Raw genomic sequence first — 23,480 nt, 5'->3', positions numbered from 1 at the left:
GGGCAGAGTGGCACTGCAGGGTGCTGCAAGGTTTGATTCAGGCACAGATCTCCAGTGCCAGGTCAGCCTGAGTCACGGGGGGAATGGGCAGTGTGGGGTAATCCAATCGAAATCCCAAACAGGCAGGAGGTAACGGAGTGAGCTTACGTGTGGGGAGTGAAATTCTCTGGGAAAAGGACTTGGGACAGTGTTAGCAGTCCTGGCACGAGCTTCAGTGTCCAAAAAATGCAGCAGGGGTTGGAAAACTTGGTGAGTAAAGCTGAAAACGCTTTTGTGTCTACTTTATTATACCAAACAGATGGGAGAAAAGGGAGTCAGGACTAGTGTGAGGACACTGGGACAAACCCCTCTGGACACAGCTCCCATTTCTTGGAGTCTGTACCACAGAGGTGCTGCTGACTGCAAGCAGAACACATTTATTTTGTGTTAGAAAACTCCTGTGTCATTTTTAAAGGCTGTCACAATATTGCATTAGTGGTACCACGAGCTCTGGAGGCTGTCCTTGTACCTGGACTGCAGCTCAGTGGGAAGTGCCCGTTTGGGTGCAGGTCCATTACCTGTTCCTCAAGCTTCTGCTTTTGGGGACAGTGGTCAGGGGTGCCAGGAGCCACCTTTTCGTGCTGTGGGAGCCACCCTTTGGTGCTGTGGGCGTTGAATGGCTCTGTTCTCATAGGGCTTTAGCCAGATGAGGTATCAAAGGGTGGCTGTTCCAGGCAAGGGCTCTGCTGATGGACAGGGCTGTGTTGTGGTAGACAAGACTTGTGTGACTCCCAGATGGCCAAACCCAGACCTGGGAGCACCAGTTGTGCCTCCTGCAGGGCCACAGGGACCCCAGTGCACCTTTCCCAGCCTCACTGCTGTCTTGCTTCTCCCCCTGCTCCATGCTGTGCATGGAAACATTGGATGTTTCCATGGAATTTCTGAATCCCTGACCCTTCCCACCCTCCATCCCCAGGGCCTTCCCACCTCCTCCTCTGCTTCTGTCCTGAATTACAACGAGCCCAGACACCCCTAGAGCCCGAAACAGTTCATTTCTGGGTCCAGGAGCAGGGGCATGGAAGTGTGGGCTCACTCTGAGCCCTGTCCAGCCCTGCACACTCATCCTCGAGCCCCGGCACAGCCCAGGGGCTTCCGACTTCTCCAGTTTCAGCTTCCACTGGAGCCGCTGAGTGCCGCAGTGCCGGGCTGCAGCCAGTACTGGGGATGCACAGCTGGACTGGGGATGTACACCTGGACTGGGGATGCACAGCTGGACTGGGGATGCACAGCTGGACTGGGGATGTACACCTGGACTGGGGATGCACAGCTGGACTGGGGATGTACACCTGGACTGGGGATGCACAGCTGGACTGGGGATGTACACCTGGACTGGGAATGTACATCTGGACTGGGGATGCACAGCTGGACTGGGGATGTACACCTGGACTGGGGATGCACAGCTGGACTGGGGATGTACACCTGGACTGGGGATGTACACCTGGACTGGGGATGCACATCTGGACTGGGGATGCACAGCTGGACTGGGAATGTACACCTGTACTGGGGATGCACACCTGTATTGGTACACACACCTGTACTGGGAATGCACATCTGGACTGGGGATGTACACCTGGACTGGGGATACACACCAGAACTGGGGATGCACACCTGGACCGGGGATGCACACCTGGACCGGGGATGCACACCTGGACTGGGACACACACCTGGACTGGGACACACATCAGAACTGGGGACACACACCAGAACTGGGGATGCACACCTGGACCGGGGATGCACACCTGGACTGGGACACACACCTGGACTGGGACACACACCTGGACTGGGACACACACCAGTACTGTAACACCCTGCCTGTGGTGGGGACTGTGTTTAATCTGGGTCTCCTACACCTGCATGCCCAGCTCTCCCTGTCTGTCCCACTGCACACAAGCTCTGGGAGTCTCAAAGCGAGCAGGAGACATGAGCATTTTACATCTCTATTTTCTCACCTGTAGTTTCGAGAGGGAACATCTTTTTGTTGTTTGGCTTTTGATGTGCTTTTTATTTTTTTTTTTTTTTCTGGGAAGAAAAAAAATCCTGCCCTATAATTTCAAGGTTTTTAGCCTTAGAAATACTTTATTCAGGATGTTTTGTTTTGTTTCATTTTTTTGCATTATTTCACAACACTTCAGTCCTACCACGGGTTATGCTCTTGTGCTGCACATTATCTTACATGATATCATGCAGGGGCTGGAAGGATCAGGTTGATAATTTTATTTTTAAAACCTGAACTGAGGCTTTTTGTTAGCACTGATTGAACAAACAAGCTTTCTTCCTACATCAAAGTATCTCCTGCTCTGGGTATAGTGAAAAGGGGTGACCCTCTGGGCAGTCCTTATGGGCATTGCCTCTCCTGATGCATTACAAAATGATATAAAATTAAATACAGAAAGTTCACAGCAGCAATCTGGAGGTCTGAGAAGAAATCCTGAAATGGGAATTAGGGCACAGCCAAAAAGCAGCACTGCTTTCGTTTGAAAATGTTTCTTTTTAACTTGTTTTGTTTTGTTTTGTTTTTTGTGGGTTTTTTGTGGGGTTTTTTTTCCCTTCGGTTGGTTGGTATTTTTCTTCTCTTTTTTTTTTTTTTTCCTTGGTTTTGTTTTGTTTTCTTTTGTTTTCCAGCTTGATTCTGGCATTTCCAGATGTGTGGAAATCCAAAATTCCTGCCAGATTCGATGAGATTTCCTGCATCTACCCACGGTGCTTTCCTAAACTCCTTCTCTGGGCAGCTGAGGCCGGTGGGTGCCGAGGGCAGCCCCATCCCCGCTGTGTCCTGAGTATGTGCAGCTTTGTGGATGAGCAGCTGCTGGATAAATCCTGCCTGGTCTGGCACAGCATCCACCCACTGCCGACCTGGATCCGTGGGGAGCATCCCTGCACTCAGCTCCCGAAAGGGGAGAGCTGAGCTGCCCTCCAGGAACGCTGCTCCTCCCTCCCAGCCCTGCTGTGTTGGGGAATAAATGGCTATTTTTCATTCCTTAAAGATAAATACTGTCCCAGGGATCAGGAGGCTGAAAGTGAAGTTCCCATCCTGTCCCCTTGCCATGTTGCAAGGGCAGGAAGACACGACTTTGTGTCTCAGCTTTGCCTCCCGAGCTGGAAAGGTCACGGCTGGCTATTCATGGCCCTTGGATTAAACTGTGGGACACAAATAGCTCACCCACCCTGGCCCCACCTTCCCCTCCCAAGTTCTGCCTCAGATTACGGGAAATGGATGCTTGTTCCCCTCCTCTCGCTGCCCCTTTCCCAGACTCTTTTCACTGTGGACATCCCTCCCTGTGTCACTGCCCCATGGAGAGGGGCTGTGGGGCTGCTGTGGGGTGTGCAGCCCTGCCTGGAGCTGTGGAGCTGAGCCTGCTGGTCTTTGGGTAGCGGGGAGCAGCCAACCTGCACTGGAAAGAGTTTAATTATCGATGCAAAAGGCGTTGTTGCATGGGGGCGAGCCTTGCTGTGAATCTTGGGAGGCCTTTGAAGTTGTGATGGAGAGGAACTGAAGCCCAAGGGAACAGGGCTGCTCCCACTGACCCTTCCTCCCCACGCCTGCGCTACAAAGCCCCTGCCTAACGGAGATGGTGGAGTAATTAGAGGGAGTAACCAGTGGGTTAACAATTAGTGAGGATGCTCAGAGCCCTCTTTGGTCCCCCACTGTCACCCCCAGGCTTGTTCCACCTCCCCACCTCCCCACGAACCTGGAGTGGGCTGAGGATGCACAGGCTCCCCCAGATAGCGTGAGCCCACTGGATGTGAGACCCCCAAGGTGCTCCCACTGCTGTTTGTAGGGATGCAATCCATCCCTGCAGGAGCTCTGGGCACCAGCACAAGGGTTGGGAAGGGTAAATCAGCACTCAGTCTTCAGAGATGATACAGATAAATATAGATATAGATAAATATAGATATAGATAAATATAGATATAGATAAATATAGATATAGATAGATAGATAGATAGATAGATAGATATAGATAGATATATAGATAGATAGATATAGATAGATATAAGTATAGATAGATATAGATATATAGGGATAAGTATATATAGATATAGATATATAGATGTATAGATATAGGTATAGATATATAGATATACATAGATATATATAGATATATAGATGTATAGATATAGATGTATAGATATAGATATATAGATATAGATATAGATATATAGATATAAATATATATAGTTATAAATATAAATATAAATATAAATATAAATATAAATACAAATACAAATATAAATATAAATATAAATATAAATATAAATATAAATACAAATATAAATATAAATATAAATATAAATATAAATATAAATATAAATATTAAAAATATATATATGTATCAATAAATATATAGATCAACATAGATATAGATGTAGATTAGATATAGATATAGATATAGATATATAGATATAGATGACCCAGATATCAATATAAATATAAGCTAGAGATACACCGATACAGATATAGCTGTATGACAAGAGATCTATGGTCCCAAGAAAAATGCACATCCTCTGGATGCTAGTCCCAGTCTCCGCTCCCTCCCTCATCCCAAGCAGAGTTTAGAATTTGGTAGATGTGGGTATGGAAATGGATGCAGAAATAGATCCAAAAGCAGAGGTACAGGTGTAAATCCAATATGCACATAGATGATATACTGATCCACACCCTCCTGCTCAGTCTGTGTCTGTGAGGCTGCAATGGTACTCATGCACCACTGCACGATGCAACTTTACTCAGCAAGAGGGTCTGCCTTACGTGAGGCCCCAGTTGTGCTGGGCAGCGACCTGCTCGCTCCTAGGTGCTTCCATTTGAACAGGCAATCAGGCTTGACAGCTCTTCCAGCAGGGTGAGAATTTCCCCTGACACCTCCTGGTGTTTTGGCTCAATACGCCGAGGCAAGGCCAAGGCGCAGAATAGGGAAATGACAAAATGGTGCTAAGGGAAACAAAATGGAGCTCAGGGTTTGAGACTGATACGTGCAGACAGTCCATAGCATCAAAGAGAATTGCCCAGCTGTAGGAGAGAGGTCTCCCAAACATTTTCCAAAAACATCTTTCTGCTGAAAGGGGTCCTTCTTCGTGGTGGTCTCACTCACAGTGCAGCATCGAAGGCGGGCTCTGAGCATCACGCCCAGAGCAGCAGCGCAGCCGGGAGCTCGCCTGCACTGAGCCCTTGTCACACAAGGTGTGGCAGGTTCCCTTTGGAGCTGGGCTGTAACCAGCTGGGTTTTGGGGGAGCGTTGGTGTCCCTGTAGCAGAGCGTGTCCGGGATCCAGTGCTCTGCCATGAGTTACAGGAGCTCTCGGACACACGGTGCCTTTGTGTTGTGCAGTGCCAGCTGTGAGGGCTTAAAACACCAGGATCTGTGCACTGGGCTGAAGTGAGGGGGTAAAAGGAATTTATCCTCTTCCTGCAAAGAGTGATCTGGCCATGGAGGGGATGCAAACGGGTGTAGGTTGTCTGGGAACCAAAGCAACTGAAAGGAGAAGACTCCTTCAGGTGTTGGGGACATCTCTGTGAGACTGGGTGATGACCACACGGTCAGGGTGGTGGGATGGGGTGTAGCAAGCTGGCTCCAGGTCCCACACAGGGTTGGCAGACAAGTCTGGGCTACACCCCACTGTGTGCTCTCAGCGTCATTCCTGATGATGGACCCCAGTCCAGGCAGGCTCCTCCTGCTGCCTGCAGAGCAGTGGGAAGCAGCCACATCCATCGCTGAGCATCCCAGCGTGGGAAAGAGGGTGCAGAGACCACGGAGGGGGGGAGAGAGGGTCTGCAAAAGCTGTCCCCTCCCTGCAACCTGCCTGCTGAGGGTCACCGGGACTGTGCTCCTGCACTGTGAATAGGGAAACTCCCAAGCCTGGGCTCCTGCTGGGTGAATTACCCAGGGAAAATAGGCAGAAAATCTTCAGATTAACAATAACAAATAAAAATGGATTTGAGATCTCCGAGGTAATTACTACGTGCTGAGGGCAAGGGGCCTCTTCAGCAGTGGGAGCAGCGCCGCGCAGGGAGTGGAGGGGCTTGGCCTGCTGTTGGGCCAATGGAACCACAGAAGAAACCCTGGAAATTCTTTCAAATTGTTCTGCTAACATTAATAAATGCCTCAAAAGCTCCTAATCTGCTCTGTCAGGAGCATAACGTCCGGGTGTTTCACAGCCAGCTCACGTCCCTGCTCCTCTCTCCCCCCTCTCCTTCCCTGCCTGGTAATAGTAAATGAAAGTGGCACCCGTTCCTCGGGCTGCAGGGACCAGTCTCACGCTGAGCCCAGGCTCTGCCAGGACTGGAGCTGCTGTCCTGATATGCCCTGTCCCTGCTGTGACAAGCTGGTCCTGGCAATGAGGCCACCGTGCCTCCTGAGGCCAGGGACCAGCCCAGCCCTGCTGCTGCAGAGGGATGCTGTGACAAGGTGTCTCCAGGTCCACTTTGCTGCTCCTCAAGGGTGAGGAAAAGGCAGCCAGCAAGGATGAAACCTCACTGGGTGGCTTCAGGATAAAGGGAATGGGGAAAGCTGGAGGCACTGGGGGTCCTTGTGGGAGCCTGGTGCTCTTGGGGGGTGTTGAGGCATCAGGGTCCTGGTGCCTGCTGCGCTCATTCCTGGCAGCCTCCCCAAGCCTCCATCCCTCTGGATCTGCACCATGGAGCTGGGGCTTGGGCTCCTTCCCCAGGTGCTGAGCAGCTGGGGGTTATCAGGCAAGGCAAGGCTCTCCTCTGCCTGATGCTGTGGGATCTGGGTGTGGGGCTCAGATGGCTCAGAGGCAGCAGTGCCACCACATCCTGCTTTCCTCCACAGGTTTCCACAGGAAGCTTCTGAGCACATTGGAAGGCATCCTCGCCTCTCCCCCCACGCAATCTGCTCCCCTCTTCCTGCAGTTTGCCTCTGTCTCCTCTTTAAGCCGGGCTCCTGGTGGTGGCAGGGATTTGGAGGACTTGGCTTTGATGGGCTTCTCCAGTGGGGTGTCAGCCAGGACCATGGGGAGTCTCTTTGTGCTGGAGCTGGGCACTGCAGTGTGCAATTACAGCAGCTGCTGGAGTGCAGACTTCAAACCAGTGATGCTGGGAGGCAGCTGAGCCCAAAGGGCTTCCAGAGGAGAAGTGTCCAAGCCAGGGAATGGTGCTCCAGTTGCATCAGTCTTGGCCCACGGTGGGACTGGTGGAAAACCTGATGCTGGGAGTTTGTTTCCACAACCATTCTTTGCTTTGCATTGCCTCCAACCTGCTGTCTGCAGTCTCCTCTCCTCCAAAAGGTCACTGCTCTCAGTGCTGGGGCCAGGACCCAACTCTATCCTGAACCACCAGCTCTGGGGAGCATCGCTTGTTGCCATCCCCAAACTCCATATCCATATCCATATCCATATCCATATCCATATCCATATCCATATCCATATCCATATCCAGCCAGGCAGTCCCTGGTGAAAGTTTGATGTGTGAAGGGCATTTTCAAGGAAGTGGCACGTGGAGAGGGCTTCTTCATGGTGGCTCTGTTCCTCCCTCCTTGGGGATGGGGACAAAGCTTTCTAACTCAGCTTTTGGTCCTGTGTTTTCCAGTGAACTTGCTAGACACGTCAACAATCCTGGGAGACTGGGGCTGGATGACTTATCCCTCGCATGGGGTAAGTATGAAGTGACTTTTTGGCACGGGGGACCCCAGTGGGATGGGTCAGCACGGGTCGCTGTGGCAGGGGTCAGGGGATGGATAGGGAATGGACACCTCAGCCCCAAGGCAGTGCTGATGAGGCAAACAGATCACTTCTGTTGGGAAAATGACAGCCTGACAGACTGGCAGAGGGATACAGCTCTTCTGGAAGTGCCATTTAACCCTCCATGTCCCCTGGTAGGGAGCAAGCTGTCACCAGGCCCCGAACTGTGAAGGGATTCAAGAGTGAGACACACTAAGAAACATCTCATTCCTCAGTGCACTGGGTGAGCACCAGGGGAAACAGCCCCAAATGACCAGGAAGCTCTCAACTCCCTGCAATCCAAGGAATTTCTGTGGGAACTGGGCAAGGGGGGCAGGGAAGCCTCCCCTGGGGATCACATCTTACAGGAATGGGGATGCAAACTCACAGCCCTACATGTCCAGGAGGGATGGTGGGGTGGTGACCCCCACATGCTCCTGCCTCCTTCCATCCCCACTGCCTGCATCCTTTCCCCACGCTCCCTTCACTTCCATTTCCATACCCAGGTTTGCCCAGGTTTTTCAGCTTTCTGGAAATAGTGAGTTTCAGATGTCAGGGTGACCTGGCTGGGAGGATTTTGCTCATTCATTTAGTGAACAGAAACAATCCCATAAATACCCACAGGACCAACTGCGAGGCACAGTGGGGCTTTCTGCAGGCACAAAACGGGCAAAATTGGGGTGCCTACCTGGCTGTTGCTGCTGTGTTGATTTTTCATGTCCATTCTTTTTCATCCTCTCTCTGAACTAAATGGTCCTAATCTTTTCAATTCCACCTCCCACAGAAATCTTCCCAGGCCTCTGATAATTTTCATTGATCTGTTGCTTGAGACTTTCAGTCCCAGCACTGCTTGAGCAGGAGTGATCAGAACACTGAATTCATAATAAAACCAACGATCAGATTTCTATCGGACTTTATCATATATGTAAATACATTAAATCGTTAACGCGGCTCTAATTTTAGCAGTTAGTTGTTGCAATGATGAGTATCCTGGGAATGTAAGAGATTGAGAGGTACAAGGTCAGAGGGGACCGCGGAACTAATGTGATGTGATCTCCTGCATAAATACGGGCCTTCAGACCTGTCAATTCATTCAGCTCTCAGAGCAGCCCAGCTTTGAGGAAAAAACATCCTTGGCTGCAAAATTGCTGGTGCTGGTAAATCCTCCAGGTCCTGTGGCGATGCTGTTAACGGGCCCCTGTTAAAAACTGATTTCTGTGGGGGTTTGCCTGGCTCTGGTCTCCAGCCACGGGACCTTCTTCTGCCTCTGCCTGGATGAGGCAGATGCTGTCCTCCTCGTGGCTGCCCTTGGCTGTCACTGCTGTCCTGTCACTAATCAGCTGTCATCTCATCCCAGCCCTGCTGCCAAATCGTGGCATCCTGCAGGAGCCTGACACACATTCATGGAATCAGGGGCCAGGGGTTCCTCTGCTTCCCTGCAAGGGAGAATGTTTCTGGGATTTTCTGGGAGTCAGGGCTGTTGTTCCATTGCTCACAGACTGCCCAGGACTCTCCTGGATGACCCCCATGCTCCCTGTCAGGAATGCAGGTGGGATCCACTGCACCACTGAGGTCACTTGGGTGAGGATGGACCCACCTGAGCCGGCTGTGCTGGGCAGGGCCTTGCACTCCCAAAGCAGACAAAAAGCTTGAGGAGCCTACAGGAGCCTCATCCCACCACACCAGGGACTACCCTGGCCAGCTGAGGTGCAGCATCCTGTGCTGGACATTCACAAATTCAGGGATGAATCCAGAGCCCCGAGCTGTCTGCATAGCCAGGGCAAAGCTGGACGGGTACCACTTGCAAAGTGATGTTTTCATCACCCCTGTGGGCAAGGTGAGCTGGTCTCTCTGGAAGGTTCTTCCCTCTCTGGGCTTGTCCTGGCCAGCAGGAGCAGAGGAGCAGGAGCAGGGGGCAGTGGGCACAGAGAGGGTCAGCAGTGCCGTGGGCCCCGGGGAGTGTCAGGCCATCAGGGAGCCATGCCTGGCCTGTTTTGACATTTTCTCTTGCCAGACAATTAACTGAGGGGTAATTGGCTGTAATTGCTGCTCAGGGGTTTAATTGCATCGCCCCCCTCACCTCCACCCCAGAGACACGTGCAGGAAGCGGAAGGGTCACCGGGAGCACCCCTGTCCCGCAGGCTGCGGTTCCTCTCAATTATAACTTCAAAGGGCTCCCAGGAGCTTTGCTTTTTTTTTCCTTTCCCAGAACAATTCCCTTTGCATTGAAAATTAAACTCTTATCAGTGCGGTCAACCCTTTCCCTTGCCATGCCTCCCATATCCCAGTTCTCCCCAGCAGAACAGCCCAGTGCCCCAGTGCCCTTCTCTCCCTTCTCCTTGCTCAGCACGTGACCTGCTGGATCAGAGGGAGCCTGATCAGCCCCCTTGCAAATTGCCTTTCTACTCACTAATTAAAACACTGATGAGATAAGTCAACATATTATTAATAATTATTGTATCGTCTACTTTGATTTACAAAGTCAAACAGGAAATGATTTTGTTCAGACACAGGGTATCTAAGGAGCTTGAATGATGCCTTGAAAAAGCTAATTAGAATGGGAGCACCTTGAGTGCTGGAGGAATGCCCCCCATGCTGCCCATGACCTCCCCATCCACCCCCACCAGCACTTTCTGTGGTGGTCCAACAGTTTCCCCCTTGCTGCAGGGGCTGGGGCCAGCCCAGAGAGCTGCTGGGCTTTGCCACCCAGGCAGCTGCCCCAGCATCTGTCACAGAGTCACGGGATGTCCTGAGCTGGAAGGACCCACAAGGGTCATCGAGTCCAACTGCTGGCCCTGTACAACCCCCAGCAATCCCACCTGGCACGCTCCACGTTGGCTTTGTGGGTGGCAACCAGGAAAGACCTTCAGAGGGGTTTGGAGCTCCTCATCCCTGCCCATTGCTCCTCAGAAAGGGACATCCTGAGGCCCCTGGGCACAATTAGCTGAGTGTGCTCCTCCTTCATCCTGCAATGCCCAGAGAGAGCACCGTCAGAGGCGCCAGATCTGTCAGAACCCCCAGCTGAAAGCACAGCCACGGCCACAGCATGGTCTGCCAGCAGGATTTGTGCACCAGGAATGGGGATTTCAGCCCTGGGACTGAGCTATTTGTAGGGGACTTTTTTTGCCTGGGTCTGGTCCTGCAGCCAGCAACCAGTTCATGGCTGGGATGAGCTGTCAGGGATCAGGGTCTCCCTTTGCCCCAAGCCCACTCTGTAAAACCCCATCCCCAGCTGAGCTGTGCTGTGTCCTTGCTATTCCAACCCCCTTCAGGTTCATCCCTTCTTCCCAGAGCATCGAGAGATATTGGGGGCTCTCTCATGTGCCTAGGCCATGTCTCTTCTTTCCCTCACTTTGATGTTCTTGCTGTTTTTCTTGGGTTTCTCTTCCAAGCTGGAGCCTCTACCTGGATCCAGGAATACCAGCAAGTTACAGCTCAAGCAGTGGTGAAATTAATTTTCTTTGGGAAAAAAAGAAAAAGAAGTGTAGGAACAGAACATTGGAAAATAAAGATTTAGACTGGTAATTGAGATAAAAGCTCATCTCCCAGTGCTTGTTCAGTAAATGCTGGGTTATTGCTAATTCCCCAGATGCTGGTCACTACCAGGAGTTAATCACCTGCAGTGAAGCTCAGGGTAGTTAACTGCCTGACAAATCCCTCCTTAGCCACAGCAGTGACTGATTTCATGGGGATTATCTCCATTAAAGCCTCCCATCTAATGATTTATAGCTGCAATAACAGCCTTCTCCTTTTTTCCCTCTCCCAGTGACAATGGTGCGAGGAGGTGCCATGGCAAGCTGGGAAGGAAAGTGCTGGATGTCTCAGTGGCCACAAAAGCTTTGCTATGCCAGACAGACCTGGCATCCCTCCTGGAAGCTGTCCCAGGGCTGGGGACACTCGTTCCTTTGCACTTTAAGGATGGTGGGAAGCAGAGCTGCTGCCCCAGGGGGACACAATCTGTCCTCTGCTCCTCCTCCTCCTCCTCTGCTGTGCCACACAGGCCCTGGCAGACTTATAAGACCTTACTCAGATATCTGGTGTTTGCATCTCCTGCCTTTCATAATCTGGCAATTTTTTTATAACTGGTGTTGACTTTAATTTAAACTATTAGGCAAACTCCTGAATGCAGATGCAATCACATCCTCCCCCAGTGCGTGCGCTCACCACGTTAATTATGATGTCCTCATTTCCATCTCGCTGGGGGATCTTATCACACTGGTGGGGCTGAGCTGAGCTTTGGTTCATAAAACTGCTGCAACCCCCTGAACTGAGAGCCAGCAGTGCCTGGGGTGTGCACGGTGCCCGTGCTCCTGAACCAGTGGTGCCCCTGTCACAGACATCCCCTCCTGCCCTGCCTGGGACCGAGGTGAAGCAGAAAAACCCCTCCAGTCATGGGGATTCCTGATGCAGATCCTTCCTTCTCCCTTCTGGTACCTAAAAGGGCCTAGAAGAAGGTTGGAGAGGGACTTTTTGCAAGGTTAGGCAGTGATAGAATAAGCTTTAAGCTGAAGGAGGGTATATTTGGGTTGGATATTGGGAAAAAATTCTTCCCTGTGAGGGTGGGGAGGCCCCTGCCCAGAGCAGCTGTGGCTGCCCCATGATCCCTGGCAGTGACCAAGGCCAGGTTGGATGGGGCTTGGAGCAGCCTGGGATAGTGAAAGGTGTCCCTGCCCATGGCAGGGGGTTGGAACAAGATGGTCACTGCCAACCCAAACCATTCTTGGATTCTGTGATCCCAAATGCCCTGCAACTCCTGGGACGTGGCAGGGACCACGGGGCCTTGGTTGCCCCGTGAATCTGTGGCATCTGAGCCAGGAGCTCAGGTAGCCTTGCCCCGTCCTTAGAGCACCTTCCCTGCAGGCCGAGCGTGGTGTTTTGGGCTGAGGCACCTGGGGCAGAACTGACAGAACTTTCCCAAATGTAAAACTCTCCAAATTCACCCCCGGGGGTGGAGGTGTGGCTGCTGCTGGCTGGTGCTCGGAGGTGGGCATTTTTATCTCCTGCTCTGCCATCAGGGAGCCTGCTGCCAGCCCTGGCACTGCCGCGGCCTGCGGGACATGGCAGCAGTGAGCTCCATCTCCCCCGCCAGATCTGGGAGAGGATTGAATGCCTGGAGACCGAAACCAGCCAGATGAGCTGGAGCCAAAGCAATTTGATGCACACAAAAACCTCATCTTTCCCTTGCCAGACCCTCGTGGAGAGCGCTGAGGCCACGGGCAAGGCCGAGGGGAGCTGGCTGCGCACCCTGGGCACATCCTGGGCACAAACCCTGCTCGCCCCGTGTGTCTCCTCCCGTGCACAGCTCGGCTCCTCTTCCCCCGGGAAACTCAGCAGGGGAACGACAGGAAACAGATGTTGTGTTAATTTGTGCTCGATTAATTTCGACAGCGGCTCCCAGCCCCCGGGAAGCGCCGCCGCAGCAGCAGCCGGAGCACAAGTGGGTGTGGGGCCAGGGCTGGGTTGTTCCAGGTGCTGCACACAATTCCAGCACCCCAAGCAGCAGGACAGTGTCCTGGGTGGCCCAGCAGCCTCGGCAGGCTGTTCCCTGGGCTTGGGAAGCTGAGGGGCTCTGCCCTCATCCCTCCAGCCAAGCACACCCAGGGCCTGGCCCCACTTCCATGTTGTCCACCGGCGTGCAGGGCATGTTCCCAATGATCCCAGGACAAACCTGGGCATTTCTGGAATTCAGAGGGCAACTTTTTAAGATGCATCACAAAACATTTTTCTTCCCTGGGAATGGTTTGACTTCGACCCCCTTTGCCAGCATATTCCCCTTAAAATGAACTTCCATTGTAGTTTGCACCTGGAGCTGCTGCCTTTTCTGGGTTGCTTTAAGCTCTTTACAGAGAAGCAGAGTTTCCTCCTAAATGCAGGAGAAAACTGGAGATGCTGGAGAAAGCTGAAGATGTTCATGACTGCAGGGACTGCTCTGATCACCCTCAGACGAGCAGAAGGCAGCACAACACCTCCCCAGGCGCAGCAGGTCAGGGAGGTCAGATGAGGAAGGGCATTCCCATCTGAGAGGGGAGAAGGGAGTGGGCTGTCTTACAGGTATCACTCATACCTCTTTCCTGTCTCATGCTCTGGAGGTGTGCTGCCCTCTCCTAGCTGTGCCCTGTCCCTGCACAGCTGGCAGTCACACAGCGAGGCTGTGTCCCAGGGATCCTTGTCAGCTCCCACATCTCTGGGGTGAAGGCTGCAGGCTCTCCTCCTTTGACCTGAGCATCCTTCTCATGGGCCTGCTGTTGGTTTTGTGTCTAATGGAACACAAGAAAACACCATTTTCGCCCTGTCAGAGCAAGTCTAGAGGTTTATTTTAATGTACTTATAATGCTGCCTGAAATACTTGTTTTCCTGCTCTGTGCAGCACGGCTGGGGATTTACTTGGCTTCCCCAAGCCCCACAGACAGCCGGGTACACACAGGTGCCGAGGTGGGGGGCTGCTCCCTGCCAGCTTCCAGGCAGAGCCAGGACCCTAGGAAGGTGCAGGACAGGGATGCTGAGGCTGAGGAAGGTGGTGATGATTTGGAAGGCGGAGGAGCAGGAGTGCCAGTGGCTTCCCCAGTTTCTGCAGCACTGCATCTGAGGCTGCACCTCACAGCTGGACTTGGGCATGGCGTGGGACTTCAAAGCCTGTTTCTAAGTCTGGGGAAAAGCCAGGTGGTTTGAAGTTCTCCTCTGCTCCTCTTCCTCCTCCCCTTCTCTCCTGTGTATTCAGGGGTCCCAGACCCGTCCATGGGGGTGTCATTGGAGAACCTGGTTTGAGCAGAAATGTGAGCTGAAGAGGCAGTGGGAAGTCCTGAGAGCAGCGAAAGCCTGGTGAGGCACTTGGTGAGAGTGGAGAGGGAGATGTGAGGCAAGGCTGAGCCCCCAGAAGTGTCACGTAGCCCCCAACAGCTGAGTTCTACTTGTCCCTCACCTATGGAACTCACACCCAAAATATCCCTACTTCTTCTCACTTCTTATCACTTAAATCCACTTAGCATCCTTCCCTTGTGTGACACCCATGTCCCTGTCCCTCTAAACTCACCCAGACCACCCTCCATTGCAATCCTGCTCAGGATCTCCTCCCCAGGTTCACACTGCAGCCACAGGTACATGGCATTTTCACCCCTTTTTCAAGCCATGATGGTCCCAGTTCCCAGAGCCAGCCCTGATCCAGTGTCTCAGCTGGGTTGGGCACTGAGGAGCCACTCTGGCATCACCTTGCAGGGAGGGAGGGACCTCTGAGCCCCCATGGCTCCACATTTCTCGCTGACAGTCCTGTGCTCAGTACGTGCTTCCCCTTCACCCTCTTCTCTCCACCCTGAAACTCCTTCTCCAGATGGAAAGCGCCCAGTTTAGTTTGTGCACAGACAGGGCACGAGCCAGCGAGATCCAGGTGAGCACAACACAGGTGCTTCCTGCTGCTGCTGCTGGAAATGACAGGCTGAGCACCAAGAAAAGGGACTCGCAGTGACCTGGAGGGTTGGGAGCCCTCCCAAACACACATCTGCCAGGACCTCAGCAGGTGTTCCTGTCTGCAAGCAGGGCTGCACCTCCCACAGTGCTGCAGCCGGTTGTCACCACCCAAATCAGCGCAGCTAACGAGGGCTCCTCGTTTCCCTTTGCCCTGTGGCAGCGTTTCCCCTTGCCCATGCAGACACAGGAGCAGAGGGGTGGGAGACAGCTCCTGCACGCTCCCTGCTCCCCCAGGTGTTGGGAACATCTGGAGTGACCCCTTTTCTCTGTCCCGCAGTGGGATTCCATCAATGAAATGGATGAGTTTTTCAGCCCCATCCACACCTACCAGGTGTGTAACGTCATGACCCCCAACCAGAACAACTGGCTCCGCACCAACTGGGTCCAGCGGGACGGGGCGCGGCGCGTCTACGCGGAGATCAAATTCACGTTGAGGGACTGTAACAGCATGCCAGGTGTGCTGGGCACCTGCAAGGAGACCTTCAACCTCTACTACATGGAGTCTGACCGGGATCTGGGCACCAGCACCCGGGAGAGCCAGTTCCTGAAGATCGACACCATCGCAGCAGATGAGAGCTTCACCAACGTGGACCTGGGCGTGCGGCGCCTGAAGCTGAACACGGAGGTGCGGGGTGTGGGGCCGCTGAGCAAGAGGGGATTCTACCTGGCCTTCCAGGACATCGGGGCCTGCATTGCCATCGTCTCGGTGCGGGTGTACTACAAGAAGTGCCCGGCTACGGTGAGGAACCTGGCATCCTTCTCCGAGGCGGTGACCGGGGCGGACTCGTCCTCCTTGGTGGAAGTGCGGGGAGAGTGCGTGGGCCATTCGGAGGAGAGGGACACCCCCAAAATGTACTGCAGTGCCGAGGGAGAGTGGCTGGTGCCCATTGGGAAGTGTGTGTGCAGTGCTGGCTACGAAGAGCAGCGCGATTCCTGCATGGGTGAGTCCCTACTTCTTGCCTGCAGTGCCTGCAAGGGGAGGGGTGGCTGCAAGGGGCTCTTGTCTCTTTGGGGAAGGGCTGAAGACAGCAGCCTGCTCACAGAAACTGGGACAGGCAGTCTCTGTGGAGGTCCAGGGCTGTCCATGCCTTTGCTGGCTGGCTTCATGCTTCCAAAATGTGTGGCTGGTACCACTGACAAACTCCCTGGGAGTTCCTGTGGCTCTGACAGGGGCACAGGGCATGGCTTTGGGATGGGGACAGGCTGGCATCAGGACAGGGGCTGCTCTGGCTCCATCTTTCTGTGCCGTGGATCACTGGCCCAGAGACCCCAGCTCAGTGCCCCCAGCAGCTCTGACTGGTGCTGAGATCTCTGATGTGCTCCAGCAAGGCGCTCCCTGGCCTCTCCAAAACACCCGCCGCTGGAAGGGGTTTAAAAGGGAGGAAAGCAAAACCAAAACCACTGAGCTTTCACAGAACAAGGTCGTTGTGGCCATCCCTCACCTCCCAGGGCTGCTGCAGAGCCCCTCATCCGGGGATATGGGGAGCCTTCCCAGGGGCCCTCAGTGCCACTGGGCAGCTTGGAGCTGCCGACTGAACAAACTGAGATAAGGAAATGGGGTGACCAGCAGCAGGCACAGGGATGTGTGTATACAGAGCACAGGCTCCCCAGGAGAGCCCTCCACACAGATTTGTTTGCTCTCTGTTTCTTCCTGGGACGTGTTGAGGGGGAGCAGCACAAATACGAGTGCGGGGCCTTTGTTTGAGTTTCGTGGCAACGTCAAGCGGAGAATTTGTCTTAGGGAGACTCGACTCAAGGTTAGGATGTCCGACACCAGACTGGGGTGGATCCAGGGGCTGCTGGGACCCACGCTGGCTCCTGCAGGTCTCCAGCTACAGAGTGGGAAGGATGGGCAGAATAAATGCTTTTATGTGAAACTCCACCTGTCTGTGACAGTCAATTTGAAAGTTGTCCTGGGATAGCCCTAATGACTCAGAAAATGTCTTCCATCATGTCAAAGAGTGGATGCAAGGTGTATGTGGGGCCACATACTGGAGGAGGGGGCACTGGCATGGGCCTCCTGGCTGGCTGTGCCAGCCCCACCGCTGCAAGTTGGCTCAGACAGACCAAACAGCCCTTCCTTGTGCTCCCCTCCAGCAGCCCTGTACTGCACACTCTGCCCCAAGACATCCCCACCCCAAAGGCAGGAGGCTGAGCAAGGCTGTGGTGCTGGTGCTGGGCTCTGCCTGCCTCATTTTCATGTGATTACTTGTATGGGTTTGTTCTCTCCTGGTGCTGGGCTCTGCCTGCCTCATTTTCATGTGATTACTTGTATGGGTTTGTTCTCTCCTGGTGCTGGGCTCTGCCTGCCTCATTTTCATGGGATTCCTTGGATGGGTTTGCTCTCTCCTGGCACTGAAGCCGTGGCAGAGCCCCTTTTCTGCCCTCCTGCCCATTTCTGGTGGAATTGCTCCTACCACAGGCAGGACGAAGCGTGGTCCTGCATGTGTCCCCAGGAGGTCCTGCAGATGGACTCAGACCCAGCAACACTCTGGCATCTCCAAGCCCTGTGGCATCAGAAGCAGGACAGAAATGTCACTGGAATTCCTCTGACCTGAGTGTTGTCTCACTCTCCTGCCTTCCCTGCTCCACTTTTCTGGCTCCAGCCCAGCTTGATGACCCGACATGGAGTGAACAGGGGCAGCACCTCCTCTCCTGCATCTCCTTTGGTGGGGCAGCAGGACATTTATTTACACATGAAGGCAAACAGATGCAAATCTCTGATCTTGTGCCTGATTGGGGCAGAGTTCATTTTTCAGGCTCAAAAGCGCCTTTTGGGGATGATTTATAAGCCCAGAGGATCTGCTGGAGTTGGAAATTAGCCGTTTTAATTGTCAGGTGGACAAAAGCGGGATTCCAGTGGCTGTCACCCCAGCAATTTTTCATTCTTGGTCACAGGGATGAGATGATATAAATCACTCCTTGTGGCCCTAATAATCTTTCTATAAATATCAGGGAAATTCATTTTTTTGCTTGGGGAGAGGAGGTGTGCAGGGGGAGAAATTAGAGAAGATACTTTGCCTCTATGGCAGTGTTTAAAATATGATTCCAAATTAATTTCCTTCTGCCTTTCACAGCCGGACGCCTTATTTGTCAAAGCTAAAGATATTTGAACAGTGGAGGTTTCTCGCCCTCCTCTTTAACATTCATTTTTCTAAGGGCCTGCCAGAGTGATGGAAGACAGCTCAGGAAACCAGACCATGGCCAGAGCTGTTCCCAGCCCTTCAGAGGAGAAGTAAGGCAGTACCACAGACCTGGGAAGGAAGGGGTGAGGTTGGACATGGTGGAGGATGTGTAGGAACACCAGGAACTTCTTTGCCTCTCATCCCCATTACAGAACTGTAGAATCCCAAACTGGTTTGGGTTGAAAGGGATGTAAAAGCTTATCCTATTCCACCCTCTGCCATGGGCAGGGACAGCTTCCACTTGACCAGGTTGCTCCAAGCCCCGTCCAACCTGGCCTTGGAGACTTGCAGAGATGGGGCTCTGCTGTCACCCATCCTGTTGGATCCTCTTTTGGGGCAGGGGGTGGTGGCTGGGGTCTCTGACAGGAAGATCCACACATTTCACCTTGCTTTGATGTCCTTTGTTTGCCATAAAGATGTGAGGGGCAGTTTCCATGGGATTGAGGGGGTCAGATCTCAGCCCAGGGGCTCTGGGATTAGGACCATTGCTGGTCTGGCATCCAGTGTGTCCCAGCCCTCCACACCAGACATTTGTCCCCATATCTGTGCCCAATGCTTCTGCCAGGTTCCTCTCCAGAGAGCTCACTTCTCCAGCTGGGACTGGGCTCATGTGCTACAGTACCTTTCTGGGAGGAAAAGGGATTTGAGCTGGAATTCCTACCTCTGTTGATGGAGTCTGCCAGCTCCTAACATTCCCAGCATTTAGTCCCACAGCATCTTGTTCCACAGCCACCCCAAGGATAAAACCCCTCCTGGCACAGCACAGCCCACTTGTTTTTCCCTCTGTTTTCAAGGTTCTGAAGGACTTTTCTTCCCTCACCCACAGCCCTGGACTGCTCTTTCCTCCTTGAAATGCAACAGTCCACACATGGCACGTTAACATCTCTTACACACAGCAAATAGCAACTGCTCTGCTTAAACAGCAGAATAAGCAAGAGCAGGAGGGAAAAAGGATCTGTCCTGGCAATTTATCAGATAAGGAGACAATCAGCATAATTCACCTTATTGATATGCAGCTGTTGTGCAGGACAAATAGAGACCCATTTCAATAAGGTCAGTGCAATTAGAGGGATGGGAAAGGGGAGCCTGGTTGTGCTGTGGGCAGGGAAGGGCACATAATCCACCTCCCCAAAGGCTGGGAGCTGGGACACGAGTACCCTGTCCTGTGTGTGGATGGATGGATGGATGGATGATGGATGGATGGATGGATGGATGATGGATGATGGATGGATGATGGATGATGGATGGATGGATGATGGATGGATGGATGATGGAGGATGGATGGATGGATGATGGATGGATGGATGGATGATGGATGGATGATGGATGGATGATGGATGGATGGATGGATGGATGGATGGATGCATGGATGGATGGATGATGGAGGGATGGATGGATGGATGGATGGATGCATGGATGGATGGATGGATGATGGATGGATGGATGATGGATGGATGGATGGATGATGGATGGATGGATGGATGATGGATGGATGATGGATGGATGGATGGATGGATGGATGGATGGATGGATGATGGATGGATGGATGGATGGATGGATGGATGGATGATGGATGGATGGATGGATGGATGGATGGATGATGGATGGATGGATGGATGGATGGATGGATGGATGGATGATGGATGATGGATGGATGGATGGATGGATGGATGATGGATGATGGATGGATGGATGATGGATGGATGGATGGATGGATGGATGATGGATGGATGATGGATGGATGGATGATGGATGATGGATGGATGGATGGATGGATGATGGATGGATGGATGGATGGATGGATGGATGGATGGATGATGGATGGATGATGGATGGATGGATGGATGATGGATGGATGGATGATGGATGGATGATGGATGGATGGATGGATGGATGGATGGATGGATGGATGGATGGATGGAGAGGTGGACAGGATGCTCAGGCAGGTGGGGACAGTGGCTCTTCAACCATATCCCTCATACCAGCCCTGCTCAGCCCCTCTTTGGGGAGATTGCCAGGCTCCTGAGCCACCAAGACCTTGGGTGCTGGTGGTGGTCCTTGGTGGACAGACCTTGGTCCTTGCACCATGTAAATCCATGGTCTTTGCATCAGGGTCCCCCTTTTGAGTCAAGTCTGAATTATTTCTTGGGCTGCATCTCTCACCAAACTTCAAGTTGGGCTAAAATCTGTTCAGCTGCTCACAGGCTGCACACGCAGAGGGAGCTGGTTTGGAGCACCAGCAGCAGTGCCATGGCTATGGATCATGGTGCTGCTCTCTGGGACAGGCACAAACCCATCCAGCCATCCCCAGGAGCACAGAATCTCCCAGGAAGGGTTTTTGTTAATAAACGAGAGGAAAAGAGGGCAGACCCTCTTCCCTGTAGTCAGAGTGGGTGGACGAGCCTTTGGCAGAAATGCCTCTCCCAAAGAGCTCCCACAGAGCTTCTTTGCTGAATATCCATGGCTTTCAGGAGCCTTTCAGACATTTCTGGCTGAAGTTTGGGAGCAGGCATCTTATCCTCTGGGTGTTCTGCTTGCTCTGGCTGCTTTCCCTCTGCTGCTCTTGGCAGCTCCAGTTTGGCTGCTCCCTTTAGATGGAAAATGGTGATGAGGGAGCAACAATCCCTAATTCCTACACATGAGGATGGGTGTTTGTAGCCTGAGTGAGAACAGCCACCAAACACAGGTCTGCTGTGTGTGACTGAACAAGGATCTGACCCTGGGTTAGACTTCACCCAGCTCTGCTTCAACAAGAAAATTACTTTTTTCCCTCTGGACAAGAGTAGAAAGAGACACTGCCACTGCTGGGATCCTTTTCCCTCCAGCCCCCAAAATGAAGGAGAGGTGGGAATAGACAAAGGACTGCTGAGCTCTCTCATGCCTCCTGTGGGACACAGCTGGTGGAAATGGATCTGGAGAGTCTGGTTAGCAATCTGGAAGCCAGTTAATTTTTTCCAGTTGGTGGGATTCATGCTGATGAACCAATCAGCAGATTTAATGTACCTTAAACCTTCCTTGTGGGCAACTTTAATCGAGCAATTAAAGCACGGCGGCATTGCTAATTAAGAGGAGAAAATACCCAGCTTGGTAATTATGTGCTTGTGAATACAGTTTTGTATCCATGGACGTTTATGAAGAAAGTCCCACAGCTGGTGGGGCAGAGTGGGGAGCAGAGCTGTGTGAGAGGAAGGGAAACCCCATCCAGCAATGACATGTCATCCATGGACTGTGCTGGGGGAAAAGCCCTGGAAATACCCGGGGAAAAACATCCCAGGTGAAGCCACTGGGTGGGTCTTGGAGCAGCCTGGTCTGGTGGAAGGTGTCCCTGCCACAGGTGGGATGAGATGGGCTTTAAGGTCCCCTCCCATCCAAACCATTTGGTGATTCCATGATTCTATGGGAATACCCTGTTATTGCAGCTCCAAGCCAACATCTTGGAAGATGTTTCAGTTTTCTTCTCCAAGAGGGATTTCTGTGCAGGTCCCAGCACACAGAGCTTGCAGCATCCTCTGCCTGATGTCTGGGTGCCTGGCTCAGAGCTGCTGGGTGTCCCCCACCGGGGTTCTGCCGTGAGTGTACCATGCCAAAGCTTCCATGGGCAGGAGAGGAAACAGTTCCAAAGTTGTGCCGTGGGAGCTGTACAAAAATCCTTTCTGTGATGCCAGAAAATTTTCAAAATTTGGGATACAAGCATCATAAAGTCACCCCAGGATACAAAAGCTGTGACTATCTAGGAACACCAAATCATAGAAAGGTTTGGGCTGGAAGGGACCTTAAAGCTTCCACCCCCTGCCATGGCAGGGACACCTTCCTCTGTCCCAGGTGGCTCCAAACCCTGCCCAACATTTCCAGGGATCCAGGGGCAGCCACAGCTGCTCTGGGCACCTGTGCCAGGGCCTCCCCCCTCTCCCAGGGGAGAATTTCTCCCAGTGCCATCTTACCCTGCTCTCATCCCTTTTTCATTAGGAAGGACTTCTTCTCCTAGAGCCTTATCCAGCCTTGGGGTGGGATCCTTGGATTCACACTTGTCTCATACCAGGACCTCCAGCTCTCTGTCACAGGCCTGGCTGCAAAGCCTGGACCCCAGGGATGCTGGGCTCTGTGTGTGTGGCTAATTCAGACCAGTGGGATCACTGGAGGAGGGAGGAGGCAGGACAGGGAGATCCCAGGATCTCCAGCATCGCTTCTGACCTCTAAAATCCAATGGCTGATTGCATTTGCTTGGAAAACAAAACAAAGCAGAGCCCCAGCACCTAAAGCCATTTATTTCTTTCTCTGCTAAGGAACAAACAAAAAGGATGGAGGTGCCTGCAGAGCACCAACACAACAATATGGGGTTTGACCTTGGCTGACTATTTTGTGTGCCACTTTTCCTCTGAGTTTTCTGTGTTTTGGAGCTGACAGAAATGAAGGGTGAGAATGATAGTAAGCTGGAGTTCAGGGCAGTGATGGGAATTAATCAAATTTTATTTGTGCTTAGCAGGTCTCTGTGGCCCTCTAAGAAGTGGTGAAGAGCAGCTGGGCTGTGATGGATAGACATTCACCGGTTTGGGAGTGTGGTTTTTTTGTTCAGGGATTTTTGCTTTGAACTCTTCCAACAAAATTTGGCTGCCTTTGGGTGGTGAGCACAGGTTATTGCTCTGCATTTCCAGTGTGCCTGGGAAGCTGTTGTTGGGGAGTTTGGACACAGAGCAAAAGAAACACCTGGAATTTTGTCCCAGTCCTTACACTGGGCGTAGCGTAGCACTCTCAAATTCCCCACAGGCACATTGAGAGGCTTGGTGAGATTGCCTCGCATGGAGAAGATTCTCCTCATCCCACAGAGCAGTAGGGCCCTGCCAGAAACTTGTTCTGCCCTTGGCAGGAGCTCCAGATGCCACTCATGTCACTGTTTGTGTGGGGGCTTTTTCCCCTCCTGAAAACAAGCTGCTGCTGCTGACACTTCTCCAAGCAGGAGAAAGGGTTCCAAAAAGGGTTCCAAAAAGGGATCCAAAGGCTGGTGGAGCTCAGCTGTGCGGGGGCGAGGGCTGTGCTGGCCCTGGGAAGTTTGGGCACCCTCATTTTACAGCTCCTCTACACATCCACAGCCATCTGGGTGTGCTGAGAGGGCTCACATGCCCCCC

The 23,480-nt window shown here is 52.6% G+C and overlaps 1 protein-coding gene across 1 annotated transcript in view; it reads left to right on the top strand.

Annotated features, from left to right (window-relative positions):
* Positions 1-23,480, top strand: part of EPHA8 (EPH receptor A8) — a 52,380-nt gene that overhangs the window by 5,446 nt on the left and 23,454 nt on the right. The window contains exons 2-3 of the mRNA XM_014257221.2: positions 7,581-7,645; positions 15,450-16,113. Coding sequence (XP_014112696.2) covers positions 7,581-7,645; positions 15,450-16,113 — 729 coding nt within the window. The remainder of the gene's footprint in view (positions 1-7,580; positions 7,646-15,449; positions 16,114-23,480) is intronic.

Source organism: Pseudopodoces humilis, chromosome 24 (genome assembly GCF_049639895.1).
Source record: "Pseudopodoces humilis isolate 2021_Gansu_Grassland_sample_001 chromosome 24, ASM4963989v1, whole genome shotgun sequence".
NCBI lineage: Eukaryota > Metazoa > Chordata > Aves > Passeriformes > Paridae > Pseudopodoces > Pseudopodoces humilis.
The sequence above is the reverse complement of the archived record's forward strand: the minus strand, read 5'-3'. Positions and strand labels throughout refer to the sequence as shown.